The sequence below is a fragment of the Notechis scutatus genome, chromosome 6, assembly GCF_049901735.1.
Source record: "Notechis scutatus isolate UNSWTSFEM ecotype Mainland chromosome 6, rNotScu1.2, whole genome shotgun sequence".
Classification (NCBI taxonomy): domain Eukaryota; kingdom Metazoa; phylum Chordata; class Lepidosauria; order Squamata; family Elapidae; genus Notechis; species Notechis scutatus.
This window is the reverse complement of record NC_142014.1, coordinates 61,286,565-61,300,996: the sequence shown is the minus strand read 5'-3', so window position 1 is coordinate 61,300,996 and position 14,432 is coordinate 61,286,565. Positions and strand designations below refer to the sequence as shown.

The following is a 14,432-nucleotide window of genomic DNA, read 5'->3' as shown; positions in this document are numbered from 1 at the left end:
AATGTAGACTAGAGTCGGAGGCAGTTTTCACTTGCGCTAGTCATTCAGCAAACACACATGTGGATTTTAATTGGAGAACCCTCTTTTTTCCTTATCTTAACTATTTCTTCCATGAGGGGCTATATAGTTTGACAAGTGCATGCCTTCTATCATCAGGGACAAGTTGCAGAAACTAGAGGGATCTTGGAGTCCTAGCGGACAACCGTTTAAATATAAGCCAGCAGTGTGCTGCAGCTGCCAAAAAAGCCAACGCAGTTCTAGGCTGCATAAATAGAGGGATAGAATCAAGATCACGTGAAATGTTAATCCCACTTTATAATGCCTTGGTCAGGCCACACTTGGAAAACTACATCCAGTTTTGGTCGCCACAAGGTAAAAAAGGATGTTGAGATTCTAGAAAGAGTGCAGAGAAGAGCAACAAAGATGATTAGAGGACTGGAGGTTAAAACATATAAAGAAGGGTTGCTGGAATTGAATATGTCTAGTTTAATGAAAAGAAGGACTAGGGCTGACACAATACCAGTGTTCCGATATCTTAACGGGCTGCCACAAAGAAAAGGGAGTCAAGCTATTCTCCAAAGCACCTGAAGGCAGGATAAGAAGCAATGGATGGAAACTAATCAAGGAGAGAAGCAACCTAGAACTAAGAAGACATTTCTTGACATTTAGAACAATTAATCAGTGGAACAACTTGCCTCCAGGAGTTGTGAATGCTCCAACGTTGGAAGTTTTAAAGAAGAGATTGGACAACCTTTGTATGAAGTGGTGTAGGGTTTCCTATCTGAGCAGGCGGTTGGACTTAGAAGATTGCCTTAAGGCCCCTTCCAATTCGGTTGTTCTGTATTCTGTACTCAAGTATGCTTTGTCTTGCCAAATAGAGGACAGCATAGGATGGCTTCTAGCCACTTCATCTTCACTTCTTATATAGATCACCTATATAAGGCATGATCAAAGTAGATCTGATTTTGGCTCCTCTTCCAGTAGAAAATGCCTCAGATAGATGCTGCTTCCATCAAAATAAGCAATATTGGGCCATTTGGGCAAACAGACAGAACAGGCCCAAAGTCCTTCTAAGTGTACACGGGGCGGCAAATCTGGATCTGCCTCTGTTTAACGTTTGATACCCTCTAGAGCCGTGATGGCGAACCTATGGCACGCATGTGGGCATGTGAGCCGTTGCTCTGGTTTAGCTCCACTGCGCATGCGCGCACGCCTCCCACCAGCCAGCTGGTCGTCGGGTCTCTGCTGCGCATGCATGGGGGGTGGGGAATGCATGGGAGGGCACATGCACGGGAGCACATGTGCAGGGAGCCACACACACAGGGGTGGGGCACATGCACAGGGGCGTGGCACACATTGCATTTTGCAGGTTCGGGCACACACATGCACATTCACGTGCTTTGGGCAGTCCATTCGGAAAAGGTTAGCCATCACTGCTCTAGAGCTAATGCCATAATTGCAGGGGTGGGATTCTACCAGTTCACACTTATTCGCTAGAACCGGTTGTTAACATTCTAAGCAGTTCAGAGAACCGGTTGTTAGAAGAAATTACTGGCCTAATCCTGTAAGGAAGGCAGGAAGGAAACATTCTGGTATTGCTTACAAAAACTGCCTCTCCGTTAACCCTTATTACATTCTTGGCAGGACTAGACTTCCTGTCTCAGGAACGTCTCTGGAGTTTTTTTTCCCTCCTTTGCTGGTACTTTGCTTGTGTGGAGTGACCATTCAAAGTTACAATGGCACTGAAAAAAGTGACTTATGACCATTTTTCACACTTACAACTATTGCAGCATCCCCACAGTCATGAGAGGCCAGGGGAGGAGATACGTGCCTCGATGTGAGTGATATTGAGTTGGCCATACCCAGCCAATAACATGACCACCAAGCCATGTCCACCCAGTCACATGACTATCAAGCCATGCCCACCACCTAAGCCACGCCCACAGAACCAGTTGTTAAAAAAATTGAATCCCACCCCTGCTTCAAAGCTATTCATATCTTTCTTTTTGCAGACCAGTTTAACAGTGGTCTTCATCATGCCGTTGATCGTGAAAGAAACCAATATGCTCCTTACGCAGAGGCGCTCGCGCAGGTTGGCTGGCTGACCCTCTTCTCTTTTCTGTTGAGTGGACTTTTGTTTTTCCAAGAGGGAACTTGGCACTTCAGGCCTTTTGCATTCATTTCTTGATTTACATCCACAAAGATCGGATTTGCTGAGAAATGGCCACCAACACGTTCATCGCTGAAAGATTGTCATCTGAATCCCATCTGAAGATAATGCTATGGAAACCCACAACTGGGAAAGAGCTGGCTGTATGCTTGGAAGGCTTAGTTGAGTGTAACCGTGAGAGACGTTACGTCTTTTGATTTTTATCCCTTGTTCCCAAGGCTTGTTTGTGCGATTATCAAGATCAAATGATAAAAACATTGGGTTTGTGTGTGGGAGAAAGGTTTCTTGAAAGCAGAAAGTGATTGTGCCTAGAAAAAGCGTTTGTATAGTAAACCCTTGATTTAATGGATTAGGGACCCGGGCAGGGGAAAGGGGTATCTATTAAAGCTGAATGAGATGGTTCAAGGCCAAAATGTACCCATACATGAAATTACTTTAATAATCATAAGTGTTCGGTGTCGCCTTTACCTATGAAGCCATAGGTAAATGGTATACCTAAAAGTACAAACATTTCTACCCTTTCTTACAAGACATAGTCACCAAATCTTGTAAAAGAGCTTGAGACAGGCACTAACTGACCAGGGAATTATTTATGAACTATTTTTTAAAAAACAAATTATGCATGTGCAGCAGCAGAAAACATTGCCTCACCTGATTTGATCCATTGTTTGGGATGAATTCTGATACTGCCTGAAATTCAGACAAAAATCCAGATCCAACCTATTTTGTCTACTGCATTCAAGATCCATTAAACAGAGGACTTACTATACTTGCTTTCTTCCTATTGTGCTCATTTATTGGTGGCAATCTTCCAGACGTTTTTAAACTTGAGGTTCCTTTGTGTCTCCCCATTGGCTCTGCTGGCTAGGGCTGATGGGAATTGGAGTTCAGCGGCAAGAGGACAGCCACTTTACCTGCCCTGATGCCAATATAATAATGTTATTATGTAATGTTATTCACAAAGATAATGTTATTCACAAAGGGAGAAATCCTTCGGATACCTTGTCTTCCCCCACTTGCAAACCAGAGTGGAATCATCAAGCAAAAAGCTTCTCCAGCTGATGGCTGGTGCCTTTACACAAACCGTCCCTTGTATATTTCTTTGTACTGTAATAAGTTTGGATCTTTGTGTTGTAATCCAGGCACCAAAAAAAAAAAAAAAAAGCTGCCAAATGGAGGAAATGGACAGCGCTCTTTGCATTTTACTTTGGTGAAGAGGAAAGGCATTTCCAACTATTTAGTATCAAAAGAGCGTTTCAGAGCAACCTGGGCCAATCCGCTGCTGGTTTTTGCAAGCTTTTTGGTAGCTCCCTAACTGCGTATTTTTTTTTAATTAAAAAAAATATACAACAGGGTACTACTATTAAAGCAGCTCTGAAATCCTTGGTGTCCTTATGTAAAAAGAACATTTGTTAGGGTGTTTGTTTGATCTCCAAATATTTGTCCTATCCAGATGTTCATGTTAATTTAACCTTCTCTCTCTCTCTCTCTCTAGCAGAGCAACTGCATTCCGTACTTGATTTTTATCTTCTCTTAACTGTCTAATATGTGAAAACAAGCGAAGTCTCTGGAGGTGCACAGAGCCAACTATTTTATATGGAGGGGTAGTAATCACAGTTTTATTAGGATCCTTATATTTTTGTTAATATTTTTTTTTAAATAGGTTTGAGAAAATGATAAGGGAAATAAAAGGGAATAATTATCATCGTTTGAGATTGTTTACTACGTCTCCTTTACTGGAGATCACTGTCGCCTACAGATAAGCAGATTTCTTTTTAAGGATTCCACCAAAGCTGATCTTTTCTTCCTTAAGACCCTATAACAATACCAGCGGCCCCCAACCTTTGGATCGCTAGGGACCGGTTCCATGGAGAGAGGTTTTTCCGTGTACCGGAGGAGGCGTGGTTTCATGTGCTGCCAGCATCCTGCAAATAGGGCTTTGCTTGTTTGTGCAGCCTGCTTTCTGGCATGCCACAGCCAGTCCACCGGGGGTTGTGGGCCCCTGAACTATACAATCAATCTATCCAAGATGCCATTTTTACAGATTTCGGAAATTTCCAAACAGGAATATATTAACAAGTGCTGTACTCAGTGGCATTTATGATACCCCAAAATTAAATGCAAAACGTTTGATTTTAAATAGCCCAAATCTTGAGAAATCATCAAATCGTGTAAGATCTTGGTCTTTTTTGGGGTCAAAAGATGTAAGATTCTGGGCATTTTAAAAACATTATTTTTAGCACCTCTGACGCAGCACTTGTTCTTGGGATAATACCTCCAGCTTAAAAAAACTTGCTAACTCTATTACTTGTGCAAACTGATGTGCATCAAGCAGTCAGATTCCAATTTTTATTTTTTTATGTGGAATAACTGGTGTTATCCCGTGTTTATGTATTCCTCAATCGCGTACCTGCAGGCCTTATTCATTATGCCCCCACTTGAATGTTTAATAAACAGGGCATGCTCTGGCTTCCTACAGAAGGGATGGATTTTTTCAGCATTATTTCAGATCTAGCTGGTGACTCTAGTTCAAAACGGGGTGGGTGGGGGGGGAATGGACATGTAATCTTCAGCACAGGCTGACAGACCACAGTAACTGGGTTCAAACAGCACACTTATCCAGTTTCAAACATGTCTGCGAATGATGAAAGTATCCCAGTGTTAACCTTTTTCTGAAAGTGCACCGTGCCATTGCATGCATGCAGCTGAAACTTCATTTTTCTGAGTCAATGTGTTGTGCAAACATAGCCCTTTTAGTTAGTTCACGGTTCAGTATATTGTGGGAACTCAGAAAACCAGTTAATTTAAAAATGAAGTAGTTTTTTAAATGCAAATCCCGCCTTCAAGAACTGAAAATTAGATTAATGCTACAAAATGAGTTTCTTTAGGGTGTTGGGATCCTCAACTCAATTTTCAAAACTGCTTTTTACCTGCTGACTTAAATGTCATCTTGACCTTACATTTCTAATGTTGGTTGTTATTGAGATTGAGATAAAAAAAGAACACTAAGCAAATTGTGAATTTGAGGGGAAGAAATTATTTGTTTTAAATATTTTGTATGTGCTTAATGGTTAGTTTCTTTTAAAAATGTATATGTTCATGTAGATTTTAAAAATCGTGTTGTGGCTGCTGTAAGTGAAATTTTTTGATAAGTTAAGAGTCTCTTAATTGTGTTGGTTTACTGTTTTGTGTGTTCTTTTCCTGCCATGCTGCTCCATTCCACTGTTCACAATACACAATAGCCTAATTTATGAGCATTTAAAAAAAAGAACATTTCCCAACATCTTTACTTTTAAATTAGAAATCTACTCCAAGAGTAGGAAAAAAAGTACAGTAAAAGCAAATTTTACTTTCTCTCTTTTTTCTTTCTTGCTGTCCTTTTCCACGTGATTTGTGGCATCAACTCTTTCATGGTTTACTTTGAAAAGAGATGCTCTCAACTGTTGACTTTTGTTTTTAATCATGAAAGTACTTTCTTTGAAAATATGCTTAAATGATTTGAATTAAGCACGAAATCATGTGTGTTGAATTCTGCCCTAGTTAAAGAAGCTTTTCCAGATTTGAGGACATAATCACTTTTCTCACTTCTGATTAGCTTGATGGGAGGCAGCCAGAAAGACCACCCTTCCTGCATATTTTCACCATGAGAGAATAACAGGAAACTTTATAATCACATCCTTGAATCAAAATGTGAGAGCTCAGTCTATGGATTTCTTGGCTGGCTGAAGGTGAAGACGAGCCAACACTCTGAAGAAGCAATCACCCGATCTGGCACCTTTGAACTGTTAGACTGTGTCTCCCATTGTCTCCAGCCAGCATAGCTGAAACTGCAGTTCAATACATACAGTATGGAAGGTTCCAGGTTTGCCAAAGTCTGTTCCAGGGTATGGTAGAATTGGTTTTAATGCAGATTGTCTTCGTTTGAAATACTGTTATGTGCGAGGAATGGCAACTCACGTATGTTCAAACCATGTCTACTGCATTGGGAATGCTTGTTTGCCTTTTGCCTGGGTAGCTGTTAACTTAAATAGAAATTGTTCATCTTAGCAAACACAATAAAAACATATACAGAATTTTCTTTGCAAAGAGCCAATTTTGCTGCTCAGAGTCATGTATTTGAGATGGGCAGCCATGTGAATGAATGAACGAATGAATGAATGAACAAATGAATGAAAATTAAATGCTGTCAATAACAAATTCTTCATGGGGTGCTATGAAACGTTCTGTTCTTGGTAATAGTTTCTCTTTCTATCTTATATATTTCCACTTAAATTCTCTGAAAGTATGTAGGGGAAAAAGACATGCTGTCAACTGTCCAATTGAGTTTGATTTTATTAAATTATTTTTGGCAACAGAAAGATTCTGTACATGCTTTTTATTTTGGACGTATAATGGATGTTGCTTTCCCTCATCTCGGGAGTTGTGTTAAGTTGACCATAAAGCAAAGTATTTTTTAAAAGTTGTAAAAGGAACACTTTCCATAAATAGATATTTTTCTACAGAGGGTGGTTGAGAGATTGGGATCATTCTCTATAATAGTTTATGCTCAGTACCCCTAAATATTGAAGGAGCATATATACAGTAGAATGTATTAAAAGAGGGGCATCTGAGGAGATGATCAAGAACTAAAAATTAAATCCTGTGGAGAGACATGAAAGGATATATATAAAATCTTGGGAAAAGATGACCAACAGGGACATGATAGCACTCCTTAGGTCTCAGAGAATCCAAAGGAGCTTATTTTCTCTCTCTAGAATGCAGGATATAGAATGATGGATTTAAGTTACAGGAAGTCAAACACTAGCGGAAAGCCAGAATCTATCTGTGGGATGTTTTTATTAAACTTTTTTTTTTTTAACTGAGCAAGGATTTGGATTCAACTGTCCCTTTTAGCTTTATGATTATAAGATGGCAATGTCCAGGACCCCAAAGAGTAAACAGTTTTTCAACATTCCTACTTTTTCTTTTATTGCTGTAGCAATCCAAGAGGAGGAGGAAGAGGAGGAGGAATGATGATTTCTATTTACAGTGTAGCTTATCTAATCTTGCATTTAAGGAACCTTTCATCTACAGAACTGGCAAATGTAATTCCCCATCTGTTGTTCTGACAATATACGGGCAGCCCGTGAAATATAACATCAAGAGGCTTAATCTTCTCACCTCCCCCGGCCCGGCCAGCCAGCTCTGGTGGAACTCCTTTCTGTTGCTGGTTCACCTGGGAGGAGTTGATCTAATTGGTGGGTCTTTAAGAACATCAGATGTTCTTTTTCACAGCAACTATATTTTACATCTTCTTTGTAAGAGCTCAATCCAGATGAGTTCAGAACTGGAACAAAGAATAATAAGCATAATGTTCACTAATTTTCAGTCATCTACAAAGGGTGATCTTGGACAATCATTATTCTTCATACTACCTTCACAGAATTATTGTAAAGGATGAAAAAGGATGTAAGGATGGGGAAGCCTTTTTAGTTCCAAACACTATCAGACAGGGGTCTCCAACCTTGGCAACTTTAAGACTTGTGGACTTCAAATCCCAGAATTCCTCCTCCAGTTGTGTTAGCTCAGGAATTCTGGGAGCTGAAGTCCACAAGTCTTAAAACTTGCCAAGTTTGAAGACCCTTGTCCTAGAAAGACGCTTGCAGGTTATTAGGTTTAATCCAGTGATTTAAAGCAAAGTCACTTAGAACAGGAACCTTTTGGGTTGGTCTCTCTCCCCCCACAATCACCAAAGGTTTCTTTATACTACTGCTTTGGCAATAGGAAGACAGGCTCTGGACCACAGGAAAAGAAAGCAGAGATCTACCATTCAGTGCTCTTGAGACCAGAGGTGGCATTCAGCAGGTTCTGACTGGTTCTGGAGAACCGGTAGTGGAAATTTTGAGCAGTTCGGAGAACCGGCAAAAACCACCTCTGACTGGCTCCGTCCCCATCTATTCTCTGCCTCCTGAGTCCCAGCTGATTGGCTGGGTCTTCTTTTGTTGCCCTGCACAGCAGAATGGAGCTAGAAAGCAGGTTAGTGGGGTGGGGACGGAATGGGGATTTTGCAGTAACCTTCCACGAGGAGTGGGGTGGGAATGGAGATTTTACAGTATCCTTTCCCTGCCACGCCCACTAAGTCATGCCCACAGAACCGGTAGTAAAAAATGTTGAATCCCACCACTGTTTGAGACAAAGGATTGCATGCAACTTTGGACCCTTGGTCTTAGAAGAAACAAGGGAGAGTAAGAGATAAAATTAAATAATCTGGTGGAATGGAGTAACTTTTACAGAGCCTGTTATGTTTTCTTCTGTTCTAAGCTTTTCCTCAACATACTTTATTTAACTTGGATCCTTCTCGGGTCCAACAAGGAATTACATTGTTTCTGATCAGTAGATGTTCATGTTATAAATCCAACATTTATTAGAAAACACTTGATTGTTAGGAAAACCTGGCATAGAATTGGACCAGAGAATAATGTAACTAGGAGTCTTCTCACAAGAGCAAATTCTTAGCCAGAGTTTACTTTTGTCCATCACCTAGATATTTTGAATGACAAGACATACTACACTGCAAATTGAAGAAGCACTCATTTGACCTTGGCATAGATGAAAATATGTATCTCAAACTGTTAAGGGTAATAAAAGATCCTTTTTCTTTCCATTACCAGCTTAGACCATCTGTGTTAGAGGAAAAGAAAAGTGGAGAAATATATACTTCGTGATGGAACAATTGAGTTTGCACATTATAAGCCATGCTTTGCTTGATCATTTGTTTGTTGAATAAACCACAATTGGCTAGATTTATACCACACATTAAGCTGAAACCCAGCAAACCACATTGTGGCTTATCATACAGAATCTTTTGGTCATATCTATACTTTATCTCTGCACTGATTTTATGTCTGGAGACCTACAAAATAATCCAGAGCAAAATCTGAACAAGATGTAATTTCCAGAATTCTTTGTGTATTTGTATTTCTTAGTCCTTAATTTATTAACACTAGTTTCAAACTGCATTTCTACAAAACACTTGTGGAGATTTTTAGTTAAAAAAACAACAAGCAATGTAATCAACCATCCAAAGATTTTGGGACAATTCCCAGAATTCCTACTAGCAAATTTATTGATTTGGACTTTTAGTTCTAATCCTGTGAAGAATATCAAATTGGTGAAAACTGGCTTTAACTTTCAAATACCAAATGTGGGAAGTGAGAAGAAAATACATTCAGATATTCTTTGATACTTTTTCAAATAGCAGTACTTTGAAAAACTTAACACGGTGGTTTGTGGATAGGAAGATGTGCCGTATTCCAAAATGGTCAATAAATTTAACTGGAGTGGAGTTACCAAACAGAAAGTTGTTGAATCCAGTATCATTTTTAAAAAAAAAAAAAAGAAATAGCTTCTATCTCAATTGTGTCTTTCTTCTTTCTGCAAATGGAAGTTATTACTTCATTCCAGTCTCTCCACCTTTGAGTTTCAATATACTATAAAAGCTCTGCAATAGCTGTAGTTAGATAATTAAGCTTTGCAGAAAGTTGTTGAATCCAGTATCATTTTAAAGAGCAATAGCTTCTATCTCAATTGTGTCACTTTCTTCTTTCTGCCAAAATGTGGAAGTTATTGCTTCATTCCAGTCTCTCCACCTTTTGAGTTTCAACATACTATAAAGCCTCTGCAATTAGCTGTAGTTAGATAATTAAGCTTTGCAGTAAGCTTCTAGAGTATGACTTATACATTAGAGTTGAATAGATGCCTGTAATGCATAGCGGAAAGTCCCTTTGCAAATGGAGAGTATGTAAAGGTGGGCTTACATATTTTGGAATTAGCCTCGGTCTCCTCCCTTCATACATTCATAGGTTCTTTGGGTTCTGCTTTTTGAATATGACAACAAACAGGAGACAAGATGAAATTTGCTATAGTTTGCAAAAATCAATGCTGAGTAGTGTTTGCTAACATACATAGTTAGCTTTACACAGAGTCTGATCACTCTAAGGCAGTATTTCTCAACCTTGGCAACTTTAAGATGTTTGGATTCTCTTAGAATTCTCCAGCCAGCATGGGAATTGAAGTCCACACGTCTTAAAGTTGTCAAAATTGGGGAACACTGCTGTAATGGCTCATCCGGACAGCTGGCTTAACATGCTTTCCTCCAGTGAAAGGAAAATATGCTACCATACTGTACATTGCTGTGCCCTGACAGATGGCCTCTATTCGGCATCAAGTTGCCCAAGTAATAGATTAATTCTAAACCTGTATGTGGCATTTTTTTGGGAATGCAGTGAACACATGTCAACCTATCTTCAGGGCTGTCTTAACAGCATTATGGGCCCCAGGCAAAGCAGTGTACTGGGGCCCCCACGACAACTACTCACAGGAATAAAAATGCAAATGGTCAACAAAATTGAACATATATTTGCATAATATATGTATAATATATTTATATGATACAAGGTGCATTGAAGGGTTAACCTACACAGATTAGTATGGGGCCCCTATGCTCACGGGGCCCACGGGCAAGTGACCATCAGGCCCATGCGTTAAGACAGCCCTGCCTATCTCCCAGCATGCCAGTTTGATAGCTTGGTGAAGCAGAGGTTGCGCGCAGGATGAAATGGTAAATACCATCTGGACTCTCTCCTGCTTCAACCTGTAGGATGCCATTTTTGACAGATTATCAAGTATTGCAGGCCACATTGTTATAAAGACCAATATCCATCATTGCTCACACTGCAGAAAACAAAAGTGATCAGCAATGAGTGAATCTTTGTTGACCTTGCTCGGAATCTTCATACAAATCTTGCCATTCTGTTCTCTTTCAACTCTATGGTAAGGTAGCCAGATGTTGGTTACCATAGAGATTGAAGGGGAAGAGACCATTGGAGAGAGGCAAGTAGGGGGAAAAACTACAGAGGCCCTCCCCCCCTCCAAGAAATAGAAGTAGCCAGATATAGCAATAACAATAGCACTCAGACTTATACGGTATACCCCTTTACAGCCCCCTCTAAATGGTTTAAAGGATCAGCATCTTACTCCCAACAATCTAGCTCCTCATTTTACCCACCTTGGAAGAATGGAAGGCTGAGTCAACCTTGAGTCTGGTGAAATTTGAACTGTCAAATTGCAATCAGCAGTCAGCAGAAATAGTCTGCAGTACTGCACTCTAACCACTGCGCCATTGTGGCTCAAAAAGTTGGTGGGAAGCCACAGAAGATATATAATTGTGATTAGCAACAAATCAGATTCCTGTGAAACTGACTGTCTGTGTAGACAATCTTGTTTTTAAAAACAGATTTTATTCTTTTAAAGGAAGGTGTAGAACTCTCTGTAACATGTCTTTTGAAAATAGCCTGATGCTGTTTCACAAGAGTGATGAATGTGGTCCCCATTTCTTACCAAGTCTAATCTTCCAAATACCATTAAATCAATGGCGGGTGGGTGGGGGGAATCAATGACAATTGCAAGAAGAGAAGAATAGCTCATTTTGAATGGTTAATTGTGGTATTGCCACAAAACAAGCTAAGCTAAACAGTGATCAACTGCTTGGAAACATAGATTACTCTCAGAATATCAGTATGATGTTGCAAGAACCAAGCTGCTTGGGGTCTGACCCAGCTTAGTGTTGACCATTTCAAAGTCTCTGTTAACACAGTGCTTTTGTTTGGCCTAAAACATTCATCAGCGGGTTTGGCAATGTCAACCTGACCCAAAGTGCTGTAGCATTGTCAGTAAAATTGTTGTTTCACAAGCAGTTGTTTGTGCCAAGTTCTTAGAAAATGCCTTAAAAGGCACAACAGAACTGTTGTGATTTGGAATGCAAGGCAGCAGACAAAGCCATGGTTCATTTAATAAGCCACAATCAACTAATTGCACACAACATGCTAAGCCATAACCCGTGAATTAGAAAATATAATGGTTGGTTCTGCAGAACATCAAAATTAATATGCCAGGCAAGTTAGGATATTGTTGCATTCTGTTTGTTCAGCTCCAGCTCTATGTTTTGATGTTGCATTCCTGGATATTTGGGACTTTACTTCTTCCTCATACACTGTGCTGTTGCTGAGCTGTTTTCTAAATTTTGGTGCTTCTGTCTCTCTCTTTTTAAATCTTTGGAAGAACTTTTTCTTGTCACTATGGTATTTGTTGCTTGCTTCTCTTTGCTACTTGAACCAGGCAATCCTATCACATCTGATGAAGCCAGATTTATTTTTAAAGCATTGTTTCACAGAATCTTATTCATTCTATATTCCTTAAGCTAGATTGGAGAGTTTGTGCTCCACTGATTAGAAAACCCAAGAAGGGAGCAAGCAAACACCATAATGAATGCAAGATGGAGGACATTGAGGTGAATTCTCAAGTTACAAATATAGTTGGGACAGGCATTGCCATCACTAGGTGTTGCAGTTGTAAGGGTGATGTTGTGTGACCTCACCGCTTTCTGACAATTCAATCCTGGCCTGGTTGTCATCATAACTCAAGATCTACAGGTTGTTAAGCAGGAAGTGGAGGAAGTCCCAGGTAGGGAATATGGGGTGCTGCAGGGAGTGTGGGAGAGGCCTTGGAGGCCTATCGTTGGCTGCTCGCAACTCAGGTGGTGGTGGTACTGCAGTGGGGAACTCAAGGTGGAGGTGAGTATAGGGGAACTGGGGAAAGGGGGAGGGGAAGGTGTGTGTGTGTGTGCATAAGTAAAAAGAGCCAGAGAAAGTGTGTGTGGAGGGGGTGTATTAGTATGTGAGGCCAACAAAAGAAGGCAAAGGATGTGTGTCAGAGAAGAAAGGCTGGTGGGAAAGACTTTGTCAACTTGCAACTTTTCCTATTGACATTGGTTGTGGGGCATTGGCAGGAAAAGCCATAAATGGTGATCACATGACCACAGGTAGTTAGGTAATAACTTTGGTTGCCAAGTGCCCAAATTTTGTCTGCATGACTGCAGGGGCACTGCAATGGTTAAAAGTCAAAAGACAAGTCATAAATCCCTTCATTCAGTGCCATTGTAACCAAGGGTGGGCTTCAAAATTTTTAGCAAAGGCAGTGGTGGTATTCAAATAAAGTTGCCACCGGTTCGGTGGGTGTGGCTTGGTGGCCGCGCTTTGCGCGCCTGCGCACACTTTGCGTGCACACGCGCGCCAAACACGCACTTTGCGCAGGTGCAGAGGCGTTCTAACTTGCCTCCTGCAAGCCTGCACGATGGTGGTCGCTGCAGCAGCTGCCGCGTGGTGCTATTCTGTGCCGCGCAAAGCAGCTGCACTTTGAATTCTGGCCATAAAAGTGAGTATGGGAGCCCGGGTGGGCAGGTGGGCCAACCACAGAGCAGTGAAGAGAACCGGTTTGGTCTCCACTGCTCATCGCTGCTACCGGTTGTCCAGAACCGGGCAGAACCGGTCGAATACCACCATTGAGTAAAGGGTGCTCTGCCCGGTTGCTGGGTGGGTGTGGCCATGGTAGGCATTGCCTAGTCCAGAGGTCTCCAAACTTGGCAACTTTAAGACTTGTGGACTTCAACTCCCAGAATTCTCCAGCCAGCTCTGCTGGCTGGAGAATTCTGGGAGTTGAAGTCCACAAGTCTTAAAGTTGCCAAGTTTGGAGACCTCTGGACTAGTCGGCCTCCTGCACCACGCCAGAGAGGAGCATTTTTGCCCTCCCTGGGTTCCAGAGGCTTTCTTCAAGCCTCCAGGAGGGTGAAAATGGCCTATACTATTACTAGTATTAAGACTGAATTTACAACCAGGCAGATTTAGCTTTTACAGACTACAGTCCTTTGATATTTGCATGTCTTCAAATCTGAAATCTTCCTTTGTGAAACTGCTCTTGGGAAAGCACCCACATATGTAAGAAGGCCAGTCACATTCCTAATTTATGCACTGAAGATGCAAGAAATATACTTCATTTTGTAATGCTTTTGATTGTATGCCAGAACAAACTAGGAAATAAACAATGAATGCAAATTTAGGTATGGATTAGTGAGATAAGAAGAAAAGGGGAGGAGCCATTTTTTATGACTGGGATTGTGAACATGAAATGATCAAAGGTTGCCTCTGAGAAATAAGCAATTAAATTTCAATTCTAAAGTCCAGTTACTGGGGAATAAGGGGGTGGCTAGGGGTGATTCTTGATTTACTAAAGAAATATGTATAAGGCTGTGTCATACTGTTCCTTTAATATGGGACTGGATGATCTAAATTTAGATATTAGACCTCAATAGAAAAGCCCAGCAATTATATAATTTGCTCACAGGTTTTTCATGCTGAAGTCAAATCCCCACGAAGCAGAAATTAGTAAG

The 14,432-nt window shown here is 40.8% G+C and overlaps 1 protein-coding gene and 1 long non-coding RNA gene across 6 annotated transcripts in view; one reads left to right on the top strand and one right to left on the bottom strand.

Moving 5' to 3' along the window:
* Positions 1–6,528, top strand: part of SLC37A3 (solute carrier family 37 member 3) — a 34,915-nt gene extending 28,387 nt beyond the window's left edge. For all 3 annotated transcript variants that reach the window (XM_087968493.1, XM_087968494.1, XM_087968495.1), the window contains exon 15: positions 2,013–6,528. In XM_087968493.1, the coding sequence (XP_087824619.1) occupies positions 2,013–2,105 (93 nt within the window). In that variant the 3' untranslated portion in view covers positions 2,106–6,528. The remainder of the gene's footprint in view (positions 1–2,012) is intronic.
* An 803-nt stretch (positions 6,529–7,331) lies between these two features.
* LOC148130236 (uncharacterized) overlaps positions 7,332–14,432 on the bottom strand; it is a 41,915-nt gene continuing 34,814 nt past the window's right edge. Inside the window, exon 5 of one of the 3 annotated variants that reach the window (XR_015750143.1) lies at positions 7,332–8,830. This is a non-coding gene — a long non-coding RNA (uncharacterized LOC148130236). The remainder of the gene's footprint in view (positions 8,831–14,432) is intronic. The other 2 variants (XR_015750145.1, XR_015750144.1) reach the window with 2 other exon arrangements.